At 44.3% G+C, this 21,714-nt stretch overlaps 2 protein-coding genes across 4 annotated transcripts in view; one reads left to right on the top strand and one right to left on the bottom strand.

Annotated features, from left to right (window-relative positions):
* The window catches only part of PCYT1B (phosphate cytidylyltransferase 1B, choline), a 30,961-nt gene extending 26,858 nt beyond the window's left edge, over positions 1-4,103 (bottom strand). The window contains exons 1-2 of one of the 3 annotated variants that reach the window (XM_083498272.1): positions 3,891-4,103; positions 985-1,202 (exon numbers count right to left, since the gene is read on the bottom strand). In XM_083498272.1, coding sequence (XP_083354398.1) covers positions 985-1,053 — 69 coding nt within the window. In that variant the 5' untranslated portion in view covers positions 1,054-1,202; positions 3,891-4,103. Of the gene's footprint in view, positions 1-984; positions 2,276-2,618 lie in introns of all 3 variants that reach the window. The other 2 variants (XM_083498273.1, XM_083498271.1) reach the window with 2 other exon arrangements.
* Positions 4,104-4,158: 55 nt separating this feature from the next.
* The window catches only part of POLA1 (DNA polymerase alpha 1, catalytic subunit), a 180,590-nt gene continuing 163,034 nt past the window's right edge, over positions 4,159-21,714 (top strand). The window contains exons 1-10 of the mRNA XM_083498264.1: positions 4,159-4,333; positions 12,298-12,419; positions 12,737-12,833; positions 13,989-14,069; positions 16,203-16,318; positions 16,521-16,583; positions 17,784-17,882; positions 18,546-18,741; positions 18,987-19,149; positions 19,419-19,597. Coding sequence (XP_083354390.1) covers positions 4,282-4,333; positions 12,298-12,419; positions 12,737-12,833; positions 13,989-14,069; positions 16,203-16,318; positions 16,521-16,583; positions 17,784-17,882; positions 18,546-18,741; positions 18,987-19,149; positions 19,419-19,597 — 1,168 coding nt within the window. The 5' untranslated portion in view covers positions 4,159-4,281. The remainder of the gene's footprint in view (positions 4,334-12,297; positions 12,420-12,736; positions 12,834-13,988; positions 14,070-16,202; positions 16,319-16,520; positions 16,584-17,783; positions 17,883-18,545; positions 18,742-18,986; positions 19,150-19,418; positions 19,598-21,714) is intronic.

Raw genomic sequence — 21,714 nt, forward strand, 5'->3', positions numbered from 1 at the left:
GTTCAGAAGTTCACAGCGGAGTTAGGCATAAGCTAAGGCAATGTCCAAAAACTTGATACCCCATCCATATATGCCTTTTCTGAAGAGCAGGGTGGGCACATTTATTCCTGCAGTTGCCACCCCAAGCCATAGGACTGGGCAAGCAAGCAGACACTGTTATGAATACAGGATGGGTTTGCTGGGTCTGCCTTTGCTGCATCTTTGCAAATGGAGGTGGAAATGACAAGATTGACTCATTGTCTGATCTAGCCTCAGGTGCCCCTCTAGGGGTGGGAAGCAGTTTGCAGGCAGGAGGCAGTGCTGCATCAAGTCAAGTCGCTCTGTCACTGTACTCTGGATGTCTGATGACCAATGTAGAGATCGTCCCTGACAATCCACTCTGCACCTCTTCAGTACCCAGTTCAGAACCTTCCAGACAGCTGGGATCCAGCTCCACATCCCATTATTCCCCCCCCCCGCCTCTGCCCAGCCCTAACAAGAAGTCTCCATGGGGCCCATGACACATCTGGCATCTGGCAGCCATACCAATTTTTAATGCAAGTGCTAAAATTTGCTTGCTAAGTCATAATGGCATACAAGAATATTGAAGAAATGAGGGATGTCACATCACCCACTGCAGACTGTTTACCACAATGCAATCGTAACTTTTCTACTAAATTTTGTACATTTAAACTACTGTCTCACTATTTACTTTGGTGCCTTAGCTTGCAATATACTATAGCCTCAAATAATGTGTACACCCTTTTGAGAGGTGGTGGTGGAAATCAGTCATTGTGGTCTAAGACCCTAAAGCTGTATTTGCTGTAATATATATCAATAAAGATGTGCATCTTTACATTGCTACTTCACAAGTCATTTTTGGCAAAACGTACAGATTATAAATGTTAAAATAAATAAAATCTTGTTCATGAGTAATTATCTGATTTTATAATTACATGTATGATTGATTTATTTTTAGCAGAGAGAAATAAAAGCATCACTCACCTTTCGCTGACATTTGTAGGAATGAATTGCTGCAGCTCCTTCTATTTTGCGTTTTTGATGGCCCACCATTCTTACTAATGTGCTTCTCTTTCACTTTGCTTTCTGAGGTTTTCACTTACAAACTGAGCATGTTTAAAGTTGTTCTGAGTCACCTGATAAAACGTCAGGGTGTTTTTTCCCCTCCTCAAAGAAGTGGACAAAGGTTATGCCAAGCTGTTCTGTATGACGAGGATTAAAGATCATGTCAGCATAAGCTGCTGGTGATAAGACTATTTACAATATGACGACCCAAGTCTGCATGCAGTTTTTCTCCTTCTCAAGCCTTTGAACATTTATATGCACTTAAACCCAAGCAAAATCCATTGAGATTCAACTGGAGTTATACAGTGAGAGGAACTAGCATGGTTATTTTGAATTAAAGTTGTAAGAAAGAAATAATTAAGTATGTTGCACAAACAACTTTAGAACCAGGATAAAAAGGCTATTCTTTTAAGCTGAACTGGAGCTATGGCAACAGTTTCAGTTTGTAAAATTAACTGTGTCATTGGTTAACATTCTGGTGTTGATTGAATGAGAAAAACAGTTTAGTTGGCAAGAGCAGAGGAGTGTGGTTCAATACTCCAATGTCATATTTTATACACAAAAATAATTAAAATGTTTGCATAGGAGGTTGAGTGGCTATGGAGCAAGATCTAAATGAGACTTTTACTAAGCTTGTTAACAACAAACTTTGACCTGCAAAATGTGGGCAGCTATTACATGGCCTTGAATGTGCTGTCTCTCTGCCTCAGTCCCCCAGTATTAAAATGGGGTCATGAATACTATTAAAGTGTGGCCTACTTCATTGATATGTGTTATGGGTCTTCATGACAGTGCCCCCAGTCTAGCTAATACTGTATTATTTGTGACAAAAGCTGCAAGCTTAAGCACAGTTACTTGGGCATAAGTTGCATAAGTTGCTTCTGAGTGAACATTTATGTATTTGTGCCATTTCTAGAACAACCCACTGATCAAAGTTCCCAAGGGAGTTTACAGAAATCTATAAATTATGCAAATAAAATGCAATCCATAAGACAACCTCAATACAAATAACATAAAATCACAGAGCCAATGTAAAACCTCACCCAAACCATCTAAAAACAGACAAGCATAATACTGTATATAAAAAACAACCTTAAAACAGCAAAGACAAAGCAATTCATGCCCAGATCTAAATGCACTAAATAATTATCAAGATGTCTAAGGCTTTCCTGTCAACTTCCCCAACAAGCACAGAATTGAGATGGATGTCCTTATTTACAGTAAGGACCCCTGACCATTAGGTCCAGTCGTGACCGACTCTGGGGTTGCGGTGCTCATCTCGCTTTATTGGATGAGGGAGCCGGCATGGGAGTCATGTGGCCAGCATGACTAAGCCACTTCTGACGAACCAGAGCAGCGCACAGAAACGCTGTTTACCTTCCCGCTGGAGCGGTACCTATTTATCTACTTGCACTTTGATGTGCTTTCGAAGTGCTAGGTGGGCAGGAGCAGGGACTGAGCAATGGGAGCTCACCCTGTCGCAGGGATTCGAACCTCCGACCTTCTGATCGGTAAGTCCTAGGCTCAGTGGTTTAACCCACAGTGCCACCCACGTCCCTTATTTACAGTAGGGAATGTCTATAGCACAGTGGAAGTGTACATGTAGAAGCTTTCAGAAAGGAAGCCTGTAGCTCAGTGGCAGAGCATTTGCTTTTCATGCAGAAGGTCACAGGTTCAGTTCTCAGCATCTATAGGTAGGGTTGAGTCAGACCCTGGAGAGCCACTGCCAGTCAGGGTAGGGAGTATTGACCTGGATCACCAATGATCTGACTCATATGGCAGGTTTCTGTGTCTGAGGTTCAACTCCTAGCAGCTCCGGTTAAAAAGATCAAGTAGTAGGTGATGGGAAAGACCTCTGACCGCTGCAGTCAAGAGCAGGCAACACTGGCCATTGTCCAATTCAGTATGATACAGTTCCATAAGTATTTTTAAAATTAAATTTCTACCCTGCCCTTCCTCCCAAAGGAGTCCACGGTGGCAAATGTGAAAGCACCAGGAAAAAGTAGCCAAAATGTTAAATGTGCAGGTGCATGTATGTGCTTGTTTAGTCTATTATTATTATTAAAAATACAAACACTTAGGAGTGTGGGGAGAATTGCGACTGTGTCACACAGGAATGGAGGTTTACCCCATTTAGACGGAAATAACCTCGTTGAACCTGCCACTTTTCTTTAGAAAGAAAGCCATTGTCTTGTTTACAGTGGCCTAATAAGGTTGCATGCACACTGACTATATTTTAAAAACACATTCCCCAGACCCAAATAATTCTGGGTATTGTAGTTTGTTCAGAGTTACTGGGAATTGTTCTGGTGAGGGATAAACCACAGTGCCTATTATTCTTTGAGGGAAGGAATGTGCTTTGAATGTGCTTTAAAGGTATAGTGTGCATGTAGAGCTGGACTAGTACCATATACTGTACTGTAAAACCATTTTCACATTAAGTTATGCTAGAAATAATTAGCAGCAAGAATTGCTATATAACTACATATAACAGAAGTTATAGATAACCCCCCCTGCAATAGGCTCTACCATACTTATTATTTACATTATGTAATGCAAGCATCCAAACATTATTTAAAGGAAACATGGGCACCCTTGCCACAAACAAATAATAAAATCACCACAATTCAAGCAACGCATCGGCAGGTAAAAAAATAAACCAAATAAGAGTCAAAATTTTAGTCTTTAAAGCTAAGAATTCAAACCCGTTCCAAGCATGGGAAGTAAAAGTCCAAAGATGCGCAAGAAATGACATTAATTACATTTACAAATCTAGTTGCCTGTTTTAGGCATGAAGAAAGGTAACCTAGGGTTTGCAAACATACTGCAGCCATAATTCGCCCCTGTCCGTATCTTTTTATCCCACCACATTCGGAATGCACGAAAGTACAAAGAAGGAAACGATGCACAGCTTTCCATCACCATCGCCGTGCGCGCGCATTCACACACACCCTCCCTTCCCTCCTCCCCAACTCGCCGCCTCCCCGAAGCAGCCAGCCGAGGTGCCGCTCAGCCACTCTTATGGCTCTTTCCCTTCGACCCCGAAGCGGAATAGGAAGGACGGATGTCGTCACCGCGGCTTCTGATTGGCTGCTCGCCTGGCCGGGGCACTTGGGTCTCTTTTCTCGCGCCACTTTCAGGCGCTTTGGCGCGAGAGCGTGGAGTTGCGGGCCGGGTTTGGAGGAGCTGCGGGCGGCAGTCTGCTCCCTCTCCGCCATGGATTTGAGCGAGAGCCCGCGCGACGGGGCTGGCGACGGCTGCCATGGAGGTGAGAGGGAGACGCCGCCGTCGGGGCGGCCGGGTTGCGAGGAAGGCGGCGGCGGGGCGGGGGTGGAAGGGAGCGAGGGGTTGAAGGAGGGAGGCAGCGCAGGGCCAGGTAAGTATGGAGTCCCGGGCGGCAGAAGCTGCAACCGCGCGTGGTTGTTTGTCTTTTGACTTGAGGCTAAACCGCTGCAAACGGGGAAGGTGGATTTGGGGGCATGCGTCCTGGATGGAGAGAGAAAGGCGGGACAACGTCATGTACTGGTATGTTTACCTGGAAGTAAGTCACACTGGTTTCTATGGTGCTTGCTCTCGGGGATGTATGTGGGGATAGTGTTTCTTCCTCCTGTGACACCTTTGCTTTCATTTGCCACCAAAAACGCCACTTACAAACCTTGACATTTGACATTTGAATGGTGTACGTGGTTCAATAGGAATCTAAAAGAAACACACCTTTGCGGGTGCCCATTGGATGTCTTCCTCTTAAGAAACCTTTGAAGTGGAGATTCTTATCTGAGTCTTTATTTCCATTGGACTAGAAATTGTGTGTGTGTGTGTGTGTGAGTGAGAGAGAGATTATACATATAATATAATATAATATAATATAATATAATATAATATAATATAATATAATATAATATAATAGTATTGTTAAGTTTGGGCTGTTTCCCCAAATGGCCAGTGACTGGAGACAGCACCCCTGCAGCATTGCTCTTTTAAGATGCAGCTAGCTACCTGGCAGGCTGGATAGAGTTAGGGTAATTGTGAAAGGCAAATGAACAGAGGCAGAGGCTCATCTACTAGTTGGTTTAGCTACCTCACAAGGGAGTTGTGAGGGAAGCATGGAACGAAAATGTTGTTGCTGCTTCCCTGTTGTCTTCAGGGTTACATAGGTTCTCCTCTCTAAAGTTAAAGAAAGAGAGTTGGTGACTTGAAAGAGTTTTTATTTTGCTGAGGAGTTGGGTAAGAAGTGCTTTAAAGTCGGGTTTGTGAGATATTATGTGTAAATTGGGGGGACATGGGGAGGAGCACAAAGGTTTGATGAAATGAGAGGGGAGTGACTTGGCAACATTGCTGTCCAATAAAGCATGGAGCAAATGCAGTAGAAAATTCCTTTCCTCTTCTGAAAAAGTATCTGGGTTTTTGAAGTGTGGGCCCATAAAAGTTACTAAGGATGTAATCTTGTAACCTTCACATCAGAGAGAGAGAGAGCGCTCCACAAACAAAGAGGGGCTTCTGTCAAGGTCAGCATGCAAAGTATTGCACTGTAGTTCACAAATATTACTTGCCTGGCTGCCCACACATTTCCCGGCCTGGTGCCCGTCAGATGTTTTGGACTACAATTACCATCTGTCCTAGCTGATAGGAATTGCAGTTCAAAACATCTGGAGGGCACCAGATTGGGAAAGCATATTGATGGCCTGGGAATGGGTGGGGGTGGGAGGGCCAGCTATCCTTAGTTGACAACTGCTTTCTAGCCTGATTGTCTGTGGCACGAATCACCTCCAGGCAATCAAGCAAGAGGCTATTTTCAAGCCTGCAGCAGTGTGTGTAATAATTGCTCAAAATGAAAATGCTTTTTTGTGTTTTAAAGCTGACAGCAATACTTAGATGAGCCTTGATTTTCTCCCCCAAAGATCTTTTGAATGCTTTTAGAAGGAATCATTTATGGAGAGCATGATGGTGATACATGGAAATACGTTTCAATTGTAATCTGTCATGGAGAGAAGATTAATGTTAAGGTTTTACACTTTCCTAGTACTTCTAATTAGTACTGTTCTATAACTGTAATTGTTTAGTGATGGCAGATATTGCTGTGTCTGCAAACAGCAAAAAAAGCTTTCCCTCTGCATTTTTATGCTTATGAATACTTATGTATTCATCTGACTTAATGCCTTCACTTTTTTTTTAAAAAACCCCCTGCTTTTAATGTCTACAAATCTTTAGGGGTTTTTCTGCACAATCCTAAGCTTTTCTGTTTAGAAGCCTCATAGAGTTCAATATAACATTCTCCAATTTATGTAGACTTTTATGTGCAATTTGGTCCATAAAATTAGCAAAACAGAAATGAATTTCATTTAGATTTCTGTTTTGATAAATGACAGCAAGGATATATTGATAGTAATCATTGATGATGCTTAAACTAGTGCAGGCAATATTTGGGAAACGCTTACTTAACTTGGATTAGATGGGTGTCAAACCTACTTGCTTGAACAGCAAATGGTAACCTTCTCTGAGTGTAAAGTGTGAATTAACTCTGTGTGTGTGTGCGTGTGCGTGCAGCAGGGATAAAGGTGCTAGCGATATCTTCTTCTGTTGCTGGTTCAGCTGCCTTCCCTGTGCATTTTAGAGCTTTACATAATTAGGGTTCTAAAATATGTGGGAAGCCTTCATGAGTAAAAAGGTGCCCTGCTTCTGACAGTCAGGTAAGTCAGAAGGTGACTGAAATGGCAACTTCAGCCCTTCCTCTGTGCCTGAATAGGGCTATTGTTAAAAAGCAATTTGAGCCAAAGGCTGAAAATATTACCTGAACAGTTGGGAATGTGAGGAGATTTTTGTATGGGGGGAGTGTCACCTGCGGGACAAGGCACCAAGATAAGGTTGCCTTCCCAAAGCAACATTGAACTAAATAGTTCTTAATACAAAAAGTGTTAAGACACTTGTACAGTGATTAAAACATGGTTTTTTTGTAAGCTAGGGTTGGTAATTACCTTATTTTTCGCACCATAGGGCGCACCGGACCATAGGGCGCACCCAGTTTTTAGGGGGGGAATTCAAGAAAAAAAATCTTTTTTCCCCCCCGCAGCCCCAAAGAGCAGCGTACAGGCTGCACACAACCTCTCCCTGCCGGAGGGGTTGCGTGCAGCTATGGATCAAGCCAAGGCAGCGAGCGGGATGGATCCCGCTCGCTGTTTTGGCTTCCCCTAGCCCCGTGCAGCCTCTCCCTCCCGGAAGAGGCTGCGTGGGGCTAAAGAATCCATAGCCCCGTGCAGCCTCTCCTTGGCAGAGGGGTTGCGCGCAGCTATGGAGGAAGCCAAGGCAGCGAGAGGGATGGATCCCGCTCGCTGTTTTGGCTTCCCCTTTAGCCCCGTGCAGCCTCTCCTTGGCGGAGGGGCTGCACAGGGCTTTCCTGGCTTTACTGGGAGGTGGGGCGATTCCCTCACCTCTCCCAAAAGCCCGCAGAAGCCGTGCAAACCCTTTAAAGAGATCGCGGCTTCTCCTGGCTTTCCTGGGAGGTGGGGGGATTCCCCCACCTCCCGCAAAACCGGCAGAAGCCGCACGCCTTTTAAAAGGGCTGCACGGCTTCTCCTGGCTTTCCTGGGAGGCGGGGGGATTCCCTCACCTCCCGCAAAACCGGCAGAAGCCGCGCGCCTTTTAAAAGGGCTGCACGGCTTCTCCTGGTTTCCTGGGAGGCGGGGGGATTCCCCCACCTCCCGCAAAACCGGCAGAAGCCGCGCGCCTTTTAAAAGGGCTGCACGGCTTCTCCTGGCTTTCCTGGGAGGCGGGGGGATTCCCTCACCTCCCGCAAAACCGGCAGAAGCCGCGCGCCTTTTAAAAGGGCTGCACGGCTTCTCCTGGTTTCCTGGGAGGCGGGGGGATTCCCCCACCTCCCGCAAAACCGGCAGAAGCCGCGCGCCTTTTAAAAGGGCTGCACGGCTTCTCCTGGCTTTCCTGGGAGGCGGGGGGATTCCCCCGCCTCCCGCAAAACCAGGCTCCCCCCCCGCCAGCCTTCTAACCAAGTCGGGGGACAGCGGGAAGGGCGCGCTGCGCCCCTGCCGCTGTCCCCCGAGTTTGCGGGGCTGGCGACGGGGAGGAGCAGGCTTCTCCCCCCGCCAGCCTTCTAGACAAGTCGGGGGACAGCGGCAAAGGCGCGTTGCACCTCTCCCGCTGTCCCCCGAGTTTGCGGGGCTGGCGACGGGGAGGAGCAGGCTTCTCCCCCCGCCAGCCTTGTAGCCAAGTCGGGGGACAGCGGCAAAGGCGCGCTGCGCCCCTGCTGCTGTCCCCCGAGTTTGCGGGGCTGGTGATGGGGAGGAGCAGGCTTCTCCCCCCGCCAGCCTTGTAGCCAAGTCGGGGGACAGCGGCAAAGGCGCGCTGCGCCCCTGCCGCTGTCCCCCGAGTTTGCGGGGCTGGCGACGGGGAGGAGCAGGCTTCTCCCCCCGCCAGCCTTCTAGACAAGTCGGGGGACAGCGGCAAAGGCGCGCTGCGCCCCTGCCGCTGTCCCCCGAGTTTGCGGGGCTGGCGACGGGGAGGAGCAGGCTTCTCCCCCCGCCAGCCTTGTAGCCAAGTCGGGGGACAGCGGCAAAGGCGCGCTGCGCCCCTGCCGCTGTCCCCCGAGTTTGCGGGGCTGGCGACGGGGAGGAGCAGGCTTCTCCCCCCGCCAGCCTTCTAGACAAGTCGGGGGACAGCGGCAAAGGCGCGCTGCGCCCCTGCCGCTGTCCCCCGAGTTTGCGGGGCTGGCGACGGGGAGGAGCAGGCTTCTCCCCCCGCCAGCCTTCTAGCCAAGTCGGGGGACAGCGGGAAGGGCGCGCTGCGCCTCTCCCGCTGTCCCCCGAGCTTGTGGGGCTGGCGGTGGGGCTCTCCTGAAGCCTGGAGAGCGAGAGGGGTCGGTGCGCACCGACCCCTCTCGCTCTCCAGGCTTCAGCGAAAGCCTGCATTCGCACCATAGGACGCACACACATTTCCCCTTCATTTTTGGAGGGGAAAAAGTGCGTCCTATAGTGCGAAAAATACGGTAACAATATTCTTTCAAATATGAATAGCTCATGTAAATAGAAATGAATAAATATTTCAAATTCTTAGGCTCTAGTATATGTTGCTTGAAAGCTCTGAGAAGGCATCATAGAGACTTTTCACTACTCTTGTGTATGTGTGATATGTCCGTACAAGCTGAAAATTGGAGGAGATGAAGTTTCATTTAGTAAAAAAAGTGAAAATGTTGGCCCTGCTAATTTTGTGCTCCATGGATACCTCAGAAGCTGCTAAAATACCAAGAATGTTTGATCTGAAGGATTTAACATGGAAGCCCTGCCAATTCACAGGGAAGACTTTTTTTATTTTATCATCTATATAAATCCATTTATTTGCTTTTACTTTGTTTTGTGAAAGTGTCATATTCTCAGGATTAATTTTCTGGTGTCTTGAGTAGCTATAGTTTTTGTGGTTTTTTTAAAGCAGGACTCGTTTATTTATTATAAACTTCATATTATGCTTAATGCTGCCATGCAAATACAAGCTGGCTACTTCTGAGTAAACAACACAGTAGACCTGGTTTGCATGTAATGCTAAGCCAAACCATGGTTTAGCACAGGTGCATGGGAGTCTGTAGGCTACCAGACCACTTTGCTTCTTCTCTGGTCCTTCTGCTGTAAGCCAAGCCATGGCCCGGCCCGGCATGTCATCCAAACCTGAGCCTGTGATTTGTCTCACTCCAGACAAACCATGAAGCACAACCAAGTCTTGTCCTTGGCTTACAATTCATGGCCTGTCTGAAAGAGACAAACCATGAAAGCAGCTTCAAAAATTATGCAAAGTCAAACCATGGCCCGGGAAGATGGTTTTTGTTTTTGTTTTGCTGTGTCAGCTGAGAGGCCCAGCTTGGGCCCATAGCAGATAGGTAGACAGGCTTTAGTTTAGAGCTTTGGTCAGCTCAGCTCCACCCCCAAAACACCCTGTGTTTATTCTGGCTACTGCCTTCCTGTGTTTTTGGCAGGCACAGCTGGTGAAGCTCCCCTTGGTTGGAACAGCTGAGCAGAGTTATATGTTGGGACTCCTGCTACATCCAACTCTCCTCCACTGTGGAAGATTAGGGCTTTGGAATGTTTTGTCTCAGTGCAATCCTCATACAGTGGTACTTCGGGTTACATACGCTTCAGGTTCCATACGCTTCAGGTTACAGACTCCGCTAACCCAGAAATAGGACCTCGGGTTAAGAACTTTGCTTCAGGATGAGAACAGAAATCGTGCTCCGGCGGCGTGGCAGGAGAGGGAGGTCCCATTAGCTAAAGTGGTGCTTCAGGTTAAGAACAGTTTCAGGTTAAGAACAGACCTCCGGAACGAATTAAGTACTTAACCCGAGGTACCACTGTACAAGTTTACTTAGACATAGGCCACATAGAGTTCAGTAGGAGTCACATCCTAGGTATTTGTGTATAGAATTGTAGTCTTTTGTATTGTTTCGATGTTACCGTCAAGACTTGGAAATTATTTTTATTAAAATACTTGTAAGTAATTGACAAAACAATTAAATAAGGCTTTTCTGTTATACTGGATAACAACTGTAATGCAAACTCACCAGCTACAGCTCTTGACACCATTTGCACAGTCTAGCTTTGCTGTCCCTCATTCCTGTTGCACCCCCAGAAAATCCTCCGGGCTCAGGGGGTCCTCAGGAAAGGTTTGGGGAGTGGGGGACCACCATGGGTCAGTCAGATGAACAGTTCCCCCTTCCTGATGCCTCCCCATGCCACACCAACAGCTTCTGACCCATGGGTGTAGTACGGGGAAGCAGCTGCCCCCCATCAAGTAAATAAATAACAATACTTAACTAAAAGTAGAAATTGTAGAAAAAATTTGATGGATTTTTCTGAGCACTTGGGGTCAAAAGAAAGTAATTTAAAACAGCTGTTGCTGAGACATTTCATTCCCAATCTGCTAAACAGCCAGACAGAGGATGGTGACAGATGGGTATCCTGCCCCCTCCCCCAACATAAATCCTGGCTACAGCCATGTTCTGACCTGATTTTTCTGGGGGCTGTAGTGGATGCAGCCAAAATTTAAATTTTATGTTAGAAAAATGGAGACACAGAAAATTGTTAACATGCTGTAATGGTTCTAGGGGTTGCTCGTGTGTAAATCGTCGCCACACCTGGCTGGGTTGCCTGGGTGAACCCTTTCTGTCTGGACAGCCACTCGCCTGTGGCTGTCTCAATCGCTGGCAGAATCCGTCAGTGGGTGTTTCATGAACTTCTTCCAGCAAAGAAGCTCTTTGACGCCTAGTCTCCGCCTAGTCTCCCTGCGCGGAGGCCTTCTGCGCAGGGAGGGTGTGGGCAGCGGAGGACCCGTGCTCTCCCTGCTGGTCCCCGGCGAGGAGTCATGGAGCCTCCTCGCCAGTTCCCCCATCTGCCCGCCTTCTTCACTGGTGCTACGCTGATTTCCTTCCCCAGAAGATGTGCTGCTTCTCTCCCTCCCGGGACGCTCTCCAGAACCCCTCTGGAGCCCTCCCTCTCCCTCTGGCTCCGATGGCAGTTCCCTGACACATACTAACTAGAGAACTATGCATTAGATATATAGATTTTTGCTATGTGTAGTTAGCTATCTAAGGGACGCGGGTGGCGCTGTGGGTTAAACCACAGAGCCTAGGACTTGCCGATCGGATGGTTGGCATTTCGAATCCCCGCGATGGAGTGAGTCCCCGTTGCTCGGTCCCTGCTCCTGCCAACCTAGCAGTTCTGAAGCACGTCAAAGTGCAAGAATAGGTATTGCTCCAACAGGAAGGTAAACAGCGTTTCCGTGCACTGCTCTGGTTCGCCAGAAATGGCTTAGTCATGCTGGCCACATGACCCGGAAGCTGTACGCCGGCTCCCTTGGCCAATAAAGCAAGATGAGCGCCGCAGCCCCAGAGTCGGTCATGACTGGACCTAATGGTCAGGGGTCCCTTTACCTTAGTTAGCTATCTGAGAAAAGTTCATTGCTAATCACCAGCTTCTGAGTTTGACTAATTGCTATTCACTATGTTGTCAATTTTTATGTTTTCATTTTAAGAAATGGAGAACATTCTGTCAAAACATAGTAAAATTTCTTTAATTTTTAATTTTGCAGGAAAAGTTATTCGCAGGTTTTGCTTAATTTCACATTTAAAAACCTCTCTCATTGGCCATTGCATTTGATTATTGGTATCATAATGGTGTGCTTATTTAAATGTTGTGCACTCTGTTTCTAACCTTTGTTAATAACTACTGTTGTGCCTTTCAGAAGCTGATTCTGCCAACCTTACATCTTCACGTTCACGTCGTGAGAAGAAAGTTAAAAAAGGGAGACAAGAAGCACTGGAACGTTTGAAAAAAGCAAAAGGTGGTGAAAAAATAAAATATGAGGTAACTAAAATGTTCTGGCTTTAGTTCCATGGAAATGCATAATGGGGAAGTGCTACTGTGTTGTGCTCTGTGTGTGTGTGAGAGAGAGAGAGTGTGTGTGTGTGTGTGTGTGTGTGAGAGAGAGAGAGAGAGAGAGAGAGAGAGAGAGAGAGAGAAAGGTACCTAAATTTACTCATTAAATGTGCTTATCAGTGTTATCTTTATATAAATAGAAGTCCTGACCAGGTCTGCATATCTGACTTAGTCATTTACTTTATTATCTGGCCCATTTGAAAAGAGGGACAGTTACAATGGTTGCTCCCAACTTCTTATTGCAGGTTGAAGAGTTCACAAGTGTTTATGATGAAATTGATGAAGAACAATACTCCAAGATTGTCAGAGAACGGCAGGATGATGACTGGATTGTGGATGATGGTTTGTGAAGTGGATTTAATTTTTCACTCTTGACTTTGTGCTGACATTAAAACAGCTATTCTTCCCTTGGTTTGGATAATCTTTGCTATATGCATTTTTTTAAAAAAAAATCCCATAGAGATTATCCAATTCCTTGTGTGCATCCAAAGGAACTTATTAAGCAGAGGGCCTTCTCAGTGGTGGCGCCTGCCCTGTGGAACGCCCTCCCACCAGATGTCAAGGAAATAAACAACCATATGACTTTTAGAAGATACCTGAAGGCAGCCCTGTTTAGGGAAGTTTTTAATGTTTGATGGTTTAATATCCTGTTTTTAATATCCTGTTGGAAGCCGCCCATAGTGGCTGGCGAGGCCTGGCCATATGGGCGGGGTATAAATAATAAATTATTATTATTAGGCTAAAAAATGAAACTGGTCTGAACAGTGCTTTTATTGATGAGTTCTGCAAAATAACTTGTGGCCTGGTTATGTTGCTTTGCACATTGTTAACAGAAATTGGACCATAGTGTTCAGAGTGGGAGTGGGATTTTCCGCAAAACTGATGTATTAATAGAGGGGCCACAATACCCACTTGTTATGAGCTGGTTGTGCTTACTGTAGGCCACTAGAATATGTGAAAAGCTGGCACAACCCTGTAAAAAGCTTTCAGTAAAGTAAATGGTCAAGGGTTGGTGTTAGGTTGATAGTCACAAGTTGTCTAGCTGTTCCTGGCCAACTTGCTATGCTTAGGTTGCAGTTTGCACAATTGCAACCAAAGCATATGTTGGTTGGGCCATTCGGGCTTTGATCCACAAATTACTTCATGGAGGGCATGTTCACATTTAAGCTTACTAAGCAGAAAGTAGGTCATTGGTTTTTAGTAGAACTTAATTTAATGTATCAAGGACCAGGAGATGAGAATGTTGACGATACATGTGGAATCTATAAGCTGCATTTCCCCCCTGAGTGACCGAGCTGATGCATATTTAAGAAACACCCCTCACAAATGAAGCGGTCGTGTTGAATTTGTAACAATATTTTTGTTGGCAAGAGGACACTCTAAATACAAGTTACAAAATGATGGAAAATCAAGAGGAACTTGGCTGACCTTCACACCCAGATAGAGTCTGGGTTTGTCTGCTGCCGTTGGTTAAAGTATGACACTTTCCCTACATAGATGGTGTTGGCTACGTAGAAGATGGCAGGGAGATTTTCGATGAAGAGTTGGAAGATGATGCTCTTGATTCCAGCAAGAAAAGTGAGTGAACTTTTTTTTTAGCAGCTTTCCTGAGAGGGAGTTAATTAAAATTAGACTGAAGAATAGACATAGCAACTCATTGAAAGGGTACACATTTTTATATCGCTGAAGGACAAAGTGGAGTTTCCCTGGCGTTGCTAGGAGCGTTCAGGCTTTGGATGATGTCTTAAACCAGCCGTTCTCAACCTGTGGGTCCCCAGATGCTGTTGGACTACAACTCCCATCATCCCTGAGCTCTGGCCTTGCTAGCTGGGGGTGATGGGAGTTGTAGTTCAACAACATCTGGGGACCCACAGGTTGAGAAAGGCTGCCTTAAACGGATGTTATTCTGAAACAGTAGTGGACATTTCCAATTGCCTCTTTGAGGCCATGTCAAGAAGGACAGAGTAGAGAGCATATGCATTATATTGCTCTTATCTGTAATAAATACTTACTGGTGTTTTGCTTTTAGTGTTTGAATGTGTCAAATGCCAGGTCAGGTAACTGCGTCCTTTTTCTGCTTCAGGAAGCAATTCCACTGCGTTGCTGTACAAATAAATCATTTAATCAATAAGCGTTCATATTTTTAGAGTAGCAATAGAAAGTTAAGTTGAAAGGGGGGGGGGAAGTAATTTCAAGAAAATGCTCTGAGAAGTGGCAACTGAAACATTAACAGACCTTTTGATTATTTTATAGAAATTATACACTGCTTTATTGTAAAAAAACCCACACACCTCAATATGGTTTACAAAAAGATAAGACAAGAAAATCAAGAAAAAAATATGACTCTACAAGATGCAGTAGTTAAAATGCAAAAATGGATTAAAATTACCTCAACTTTCTAAGCATCTGCATAGGCTTGTCGTAAGCAGGAATGTTTTTAGCAGGCCCTGAAAAGGGTAAAGTGAAGGTGCTTGCTTGATCTCAATAGGCAGAGAGTTCTAAAGTGCAGGTCATGCCTCATTAAGTGTCCAGGTTCTTACAAATGTGGAATAGGTGTTATGTGGCCCTGGAGTAGGGCTACTTATACCCATCAAAGTGGTCAAATGGGCACGTGTAAGGTAAGGCTATTATAAGTTAACATTTTTTAAAATAGTGATTTTCATTTCCAAACTAGAAATAACAAAATGAGAATAGTTACACTGTATAGTTACTAACAGAAGTTAATGTGTGCAACATTCCCACCCCCCTCTTACGTGTAGGTAAGATCAATTTCAAAAGAATAGTTGGGCTGATTTTGTGACAGTTTAACAGCCATTTAAATAACTGAAGTGTGGTTTCACTCTGTCCTCATCAAGTTTCAAGTAAACTGATGAATAATTCTATTTCATCATGACTTTATTATCAACATGTGCCAGGTGGTTTCCTTTGTATAATTCCAATAATTTGACACATTCTTTATTTTTCTTAGGCTGAGCTGAATATTAAAAGGAGCTAAATTTTCAGCATTAAAAACCCCCACAGGTTTTCAGGTTGAAGTGAGGAATCTTTCTTTTTTTAAAAAAACCACGTACCTCTAACAGATTACCTTTTACTTGCTGATTTACTGCTGTTTGTTTTTCCAAACAATTGCATAGCCCTGTAAATTGGGAAAGGGGGCAAGTATACTAGGTATTCTATAGTAAGGTATTTGCAGTGGATTCAACAGGCAACTATGGCAGCTGTTTTAAAACCAGTCTATGTGAAGTCTGCTCAATGTACGGATTGTTTGTGTAACAGTTTACAACATAATCTTTAGTGTGCTACTGCGAGACATCCCTCTTTATACGCCTGGTGGTTTCATACAGGGTACATATAAAGCTGCATATAAACTGCTGCCCATATAGAGCTATCTCCAGGTGGTCTGATCTTTGCTTAGTTATGTAAGACCTCCAGGGCTGCAATTCTGTGCCCACTTACCTTGGAGTAAGCCCTCTTGAACTCTGTTGGCCTCGTTTCTGAGTAGACAAGCACAAGATTGCACTGTACATCAGTTTTCAAGCAAACTTGCAGTGTAACTTGCAAGTGACTTGCATGCAGCTGCTTGGTCCCTTATGGTTCATTTCTAATAATGGATGATTCAATCTTGAATATTGATCTGCAGTTGTCATTACTAATAGATTGTGACTTATCAGTAGGATTGTGATATTTAAAGGTACTGTATTAATCTGCTAGGAAGAAGAGACACAACTTCTGCAAATGACAAGAAAAATGTGAAGAAGCCTCTGGTATCAAAACCAAACACTATAAAATCTATGTTTATGGCCAGCACTGGAAAGAAAAGTACCGACGTAAGTTATATTTTAAGCAAAAAATATGTCTGCTGAATTTAGACAAATAAAAATATATATGCCCTCAGATCTGTTGCTCTGTTTGTGTTTTGAAAAAAGCTGCCGTAGAAGGGCAGCACATGATTGCTTAGCTTTCGTTGTAAGTGTTGATCCTGTTTTTTCCAATGAGCAGTTTACTTAGCACATGTATCTCCTTTCACAGAAGGCTGTTGACCTGTCTAAGGATGATTTGCTAGGAGACATTTTGCAAGATCTAAATGCTGAGGTAGGAATTCATGTGTGTTCTGGGTGTGGTAGAGGAGCAAGGTGTAGAGTTTATGTTTTTAAAATGCTTGGAAGAGAACGAAATATAAACTGGATTAGGGACTGCTATCATATAGTCCATGTAAAGGCATACTAGGGGCCAAAGGATATTGTAGACTTCTCTCTTCACAGACAGAAAATGAGATCTGGTACTGGGGGTGTTTGTTGCAACCACATAAGGCTCCACATTTGTCCCTCCTTCACTGTTGGTGCTCCAGTGATATGGAGAGAAATGGGGCATGCCGGAGCATATTGAGAGTGGCTTTGGAACCTGTTTCCCCACCCATGTGTTAAGTGAGATAACAGACACCAGTCCTATCATGCCTGATTCCCTGCAACTACTCCCCCTTCCCCTGGCCAATGTGAGGCTCCCATGGCTTTGGATTTGGTGGTTCCTGTGCCAGATTCTGTCTTCTCACTGCTCATGTTGCTTTGCTCTGGATAGGCAACCTGATAATACTTTAGTACCTGAAAGCAAGTCGTATTTGACCCAAAGTTAGTAAGGACCCAGTGGAATGTGGTTGCCTGTTGCAAACTGTGAGAGGATGGTAGGGCAAGGATACAAACATACCGTCTTTTCCCGTGTATAAGACACCCCCATGTATAAGACGACCCATATTTTTTAAAACCCAAAATTGAGAAATTAAGTTGTTTAGCTTTTTTGGGGGGGGGAGTCACTTCTGCCAATCACTCACCGCTCACTGCTACCAACAGCCCACCCGCCCACTTGCTGCAGCTGCCATTCGCCTGCCCGCCTCGCTACAGCTGCCAGTCGCCTGCTCAATTGCCGCAGCCACAGCCAATCGCCAGCAGGCCTTGCCGCAACCACCAATCACCCGCCCAATCACCGCTGCCAATCTCCTGCTTGCTGCTGCCATTAATCACACGTCCCCCTTCTGCATTCACTATTTGTGTATAAGACGACACCCATTTTTTGCCTAATTTTTTAGCAAAAAGCATTGTCTTATACATGGAAAAATACAATAATAATTAAAATCCTGTACCAGGGTTGCCCTTTCTTCAAGGAACTGGTGACTGTTTGGTGTGGGGAAGGGATATAAGGGGTGTGTGCATTTTTATGCGGAACATAGCAAACTCTTATCTTTCTTTTGTAAGTTCTGCTACAGCAGTGACTGATGCCTAATGTTTTTCTCCTTTGTAGCCAGTTCCTTTAGCACCACCACCGGTTGTAGTTCTAAAAAAAAAGAGGCTTTTTGGAACACCGTTGAATCCCTTTTCTGTGCAATCTCAAGTGTCCAAGGTAATATTCCAAAATGGAAATGTTAATCATAAGATTTCTGAGACGTTTATGTGTGTGTTGCTTTAGAACTTCCATATGCTTCTTGATATTTTAAAATCTTAGTTTGATTTGTTGCTGTGCGAACGAACATAAAATCAAAGCTAGCAAAATCAGTATAGTTAATATCAGCTGGGAAAAATGCATTTGGCTATCAGTTGTAGGGTGGCTTTGTACCCCAAATCTACTTAAATAAACTTAATGTTTCAACTTGCATTCTTTGGAGAGGATATAGTAGTAGAGCACAGTGTTTGAAAGGCCTTGCCTACATCTAGCCTTTTTGAAAATAGGTGTGGGGGTTCCTATTTGAAATACAGATTCTGTGAAGGGCATTGGCTGGAATGAAACTTATGCTTCCCTTCTTCCTCTGGGATGTCTGGGAGAAGAACTTCCCTTTTCACCCAGCCCAGTGATGGAAACTGCATCCTCCCTGCCTATCCTGATCATCTGATGAGCGGGGCGGGGAGGATATTTTTTTCTTCCGTGGTGGTGCTGCTGCCACTGGAGGGAAATTGTAATGAGCGACTGGCAGGCTACTGTTGAAGGCTTGCTAGTCCAGCTGAAGTCCCCAGGCCAGGGGTTTGCCACCCTAATCTGATTTTTAATTAAAATTACTTGTGCTTATAGAGAACGTCTTCTGAGGTGAGAAAACCTGTCACGTCTGTCAAAAAAGAAGTTTCTTCACCAAATTCATCTCATTCTAAGAATTCAGTCTACACAGCTAGATCAGATGTAGTCGAAGAGAGAAGTGAACCTGAAAATGGAATGCAAATGGTTGAAAATGGAGAACGGACAAAAGCTAAACAAGAGGAACCTACTATAGGTAATAGTTATATTTTGGTAATAGTGCTCATCGTCTTGTATTTTCAATGATATTCACCTCTGTGATTGATAGTTTATTTGATGATGTTTGACTTTATTTTATATTGTATTTGTACATATAAATGTTCTTATAGAAACCTTATTGAAATCGCTGTGTGAAAAGAATAACTGCCAAAATAATTTAAATAAATAAAATCATTGAAATATAGTACATTGAGTCTTAAAGTCTCTGCATAATGCTTACAGAAGATGAACAGGCTATAATGGATTTTGATGACGGGGACTTTGATGAATCTATGGAGGAAGGTGCAGTTGTAGAAGAATCTGTCACAATCCTGAAGGAAGAGGTGAAAACAGAAGATAGACAAATACAGCAAGTGGACTCTGTGAAAACAGGCTCATATTTCTTGTAAGCACTTAAAAAAATCCTTAGGGACTTTTTGTTCTGGTTTCCACTTTTAACTTTCTTCTAAGTTCACTAACAGTATGAAAAGCTTCTCAAGGCTTCATAGAGATGGAGAAATGTTCTCAGAAGATGTTGGTTGACTTGCAGTAATAAACTTAAGAATATCAAAAGCTTTTCTTCAATGTTCTTCTGAAGAAAAGATGACCCTTTAAAATACTCATTTCACATGTAAAGCTATGCCTTTTTTTTCTTCCTCATGTATTGTATTTCAGAAACTCTGGCATCCCTGATGTTTCTTGTTGGGACAGAATTGATGAAGAAGAAGATGGGCAGCTAGCTTCCGAAATTCAAGTGGATTCCAGTCAGTTGCCCTTAATAAAAGGAGAAGATGGGGAGCAGATCTTCAGGTTCTATTGGCTAGATGCTTATGAAGATCAGTATAATCAACCAGGTATGCATACAGTGGTACCTCGGTTTAAGAACAACCCTGTTTATGAACTATTCGGTATACGAACTCTGCAAAACCGGAAGTAGTGTTCCGGTTAGCGAACTTTACCTCGATCTACGAATGGAAACCAAACAGTGGAAGGGCACTGGTGGCGGGAGGCCTCATTAGGGAAAGCGCTTCTCGGTTTAAGAACAGCTTTGGTTTAAGAACGGACTTCTAGAACGGATTTAGTTCGAAAACCGAGATACCACTGTACATAAGAAAATTCCTCTTTACTCTCCCTGCCTTCTTTTGACCAAAGTTATAAAGGACCATTTTTCAAAAGGGGCTTACTGTCCACTAGTTTCCTTGAAGCTGAATGTCTGTTATGTCTGAACGTCAAGAAAAACATCTGCTTTGATACTGACTAGGCATAAACCTAGAACTATATATTAGTATCTTCAGGTTTCAAAAGGCTGGCTGAGGCCTCAGTGCTGCAATGTGTTGGAAGACGTTGATTTGCAGTGGAGGGGAGGTGCTTTAACCCTTCAGCCATTTTCCCTGTGCAGCTTTCCCACACATGGTTATGACTATCTTCCAAAGGGCATAAAAGCTAAATGCCATTGCTTGTTTTTAATGGGCTGGATCAGTACTTTTTTCTCCTTGTCTCAGAGGAGCTCTATATCCAGGAGAAGCTCCTGCTGGAGGGAAGGGGTGGCAGAGGGTGGCACAACAGACTGTGGGGTGAAGGAGGTGATTGGTCAAAATTGCCAGGGGGACAGTCCCCTGGGTGGAATTTTACCCATTGATAATCTGGATAGAGCCTAGTAATAAGTAGCCCGATAGCAGCTTGCCCAGTGGGGTAGAGCTGCAGCAATAGCCTCATGGCAGCAGACTCACTGCAGTTTACTGGAAGGGGTGAGACGGTGGAGGGATCGGGGCTGTGGGGCCATGTGGGTGATGCTGGCTTGCCACCTCTTTGCTCATACCAGTAAACAGCAGTGATCCCACTGCCAAGTGGCTCCAACCCAGCCATCAAACGGCTCCTTCCCCTGCTCCAGACACACACAGAAGTCCCTGGTAAAGGCTCCCTTTTATCAGAAGTATTTTTTCCCTTTAATTTCTAGGGCTTTACCATAATGTACCTTAATTTGTATGCACATCAGATTCAGGAAGGAGTAAAATGAAGGTTAATGGCTACAGCTTGTTCAGCTCCCCCTCCCAGACGAACATTCATTTAGATCTTGGGCAGGGGATTAAACGCTGAATATACCCAATATTTTTGTGAAAGTAGCTAATGATCGCTGAAGTTTGGGTGAAACTGGGGACTAATGGGAAGGGGGCAATCCTATCCCTAAAAACTCTTGTTTAGTGTTTTTACTTTTATCTTGGATTCTGCACGGTGGCTTCTGAATGGTGTATAATTATGAAAAGACTTGTTCCTTGATTATGAAAAGAGATCCTGTCGTCATAACTTTTCAAGGATGAATAATAAAGACTGCACCTGGTTTCAATTAGTAACGTAGAGGAAAATAAATTTTGGCATTACTTTTTGTTTAAAAGAATCATAATCATTATAGCAAATGAGGTATTAACTGTATTATGTGAAGGATTCATATTATACCAGGACGAATAAGAATTTCACACAGTCCCTGCACACCCACCCCATAATGGATAGAGGGTAAGACTGCAAATGGCTTAATTTCTTGATTTCATATATCTGATATAAATCACATTAACATCAGCTAGTGGAGATATAGTTTTTGTAACTGCCCTTGCCTTTACTCATTTTTGTTGTGTGGTAGGAATGTTTAGTATTCTATGGGAAGAGGGTATGGTGATGCAGCAGAAACTCTTCTGAGCTGTTCACAAGTATTTGCATTTCAGTATTTGTAGCTGCAAGTTGTGAATGCTTGTTTTTATGTATAATAACCGTTGAGACACTTTGCCGTTGAGACACTTTGGACCATTAGTTCTTTGAATGTCATTTTTGCCATCACAAGCTTGCTTTTTTCAGTCATCCTATGATATAATTCACATGCCCCTAGTCCTTTGAATGCGATAGCCATCCTCAAAATGGATTTTCAAACATTTTGGGTAGTTCGCTGCACTTGTACTGACCTGCGGTTGAATGAAGATTG

The sequence above is a fragment of the Podarcis liolepis genome, assembly GCF_965112155.1.
Source record: "Podarcis liolepis genome assembly, chromosome: 4".
NCBI lineage: Eukaryota > Metazoa > Chordata > Lepidosauria > Squamata > Lacertidae > Podarcis > Podarcis liolepis.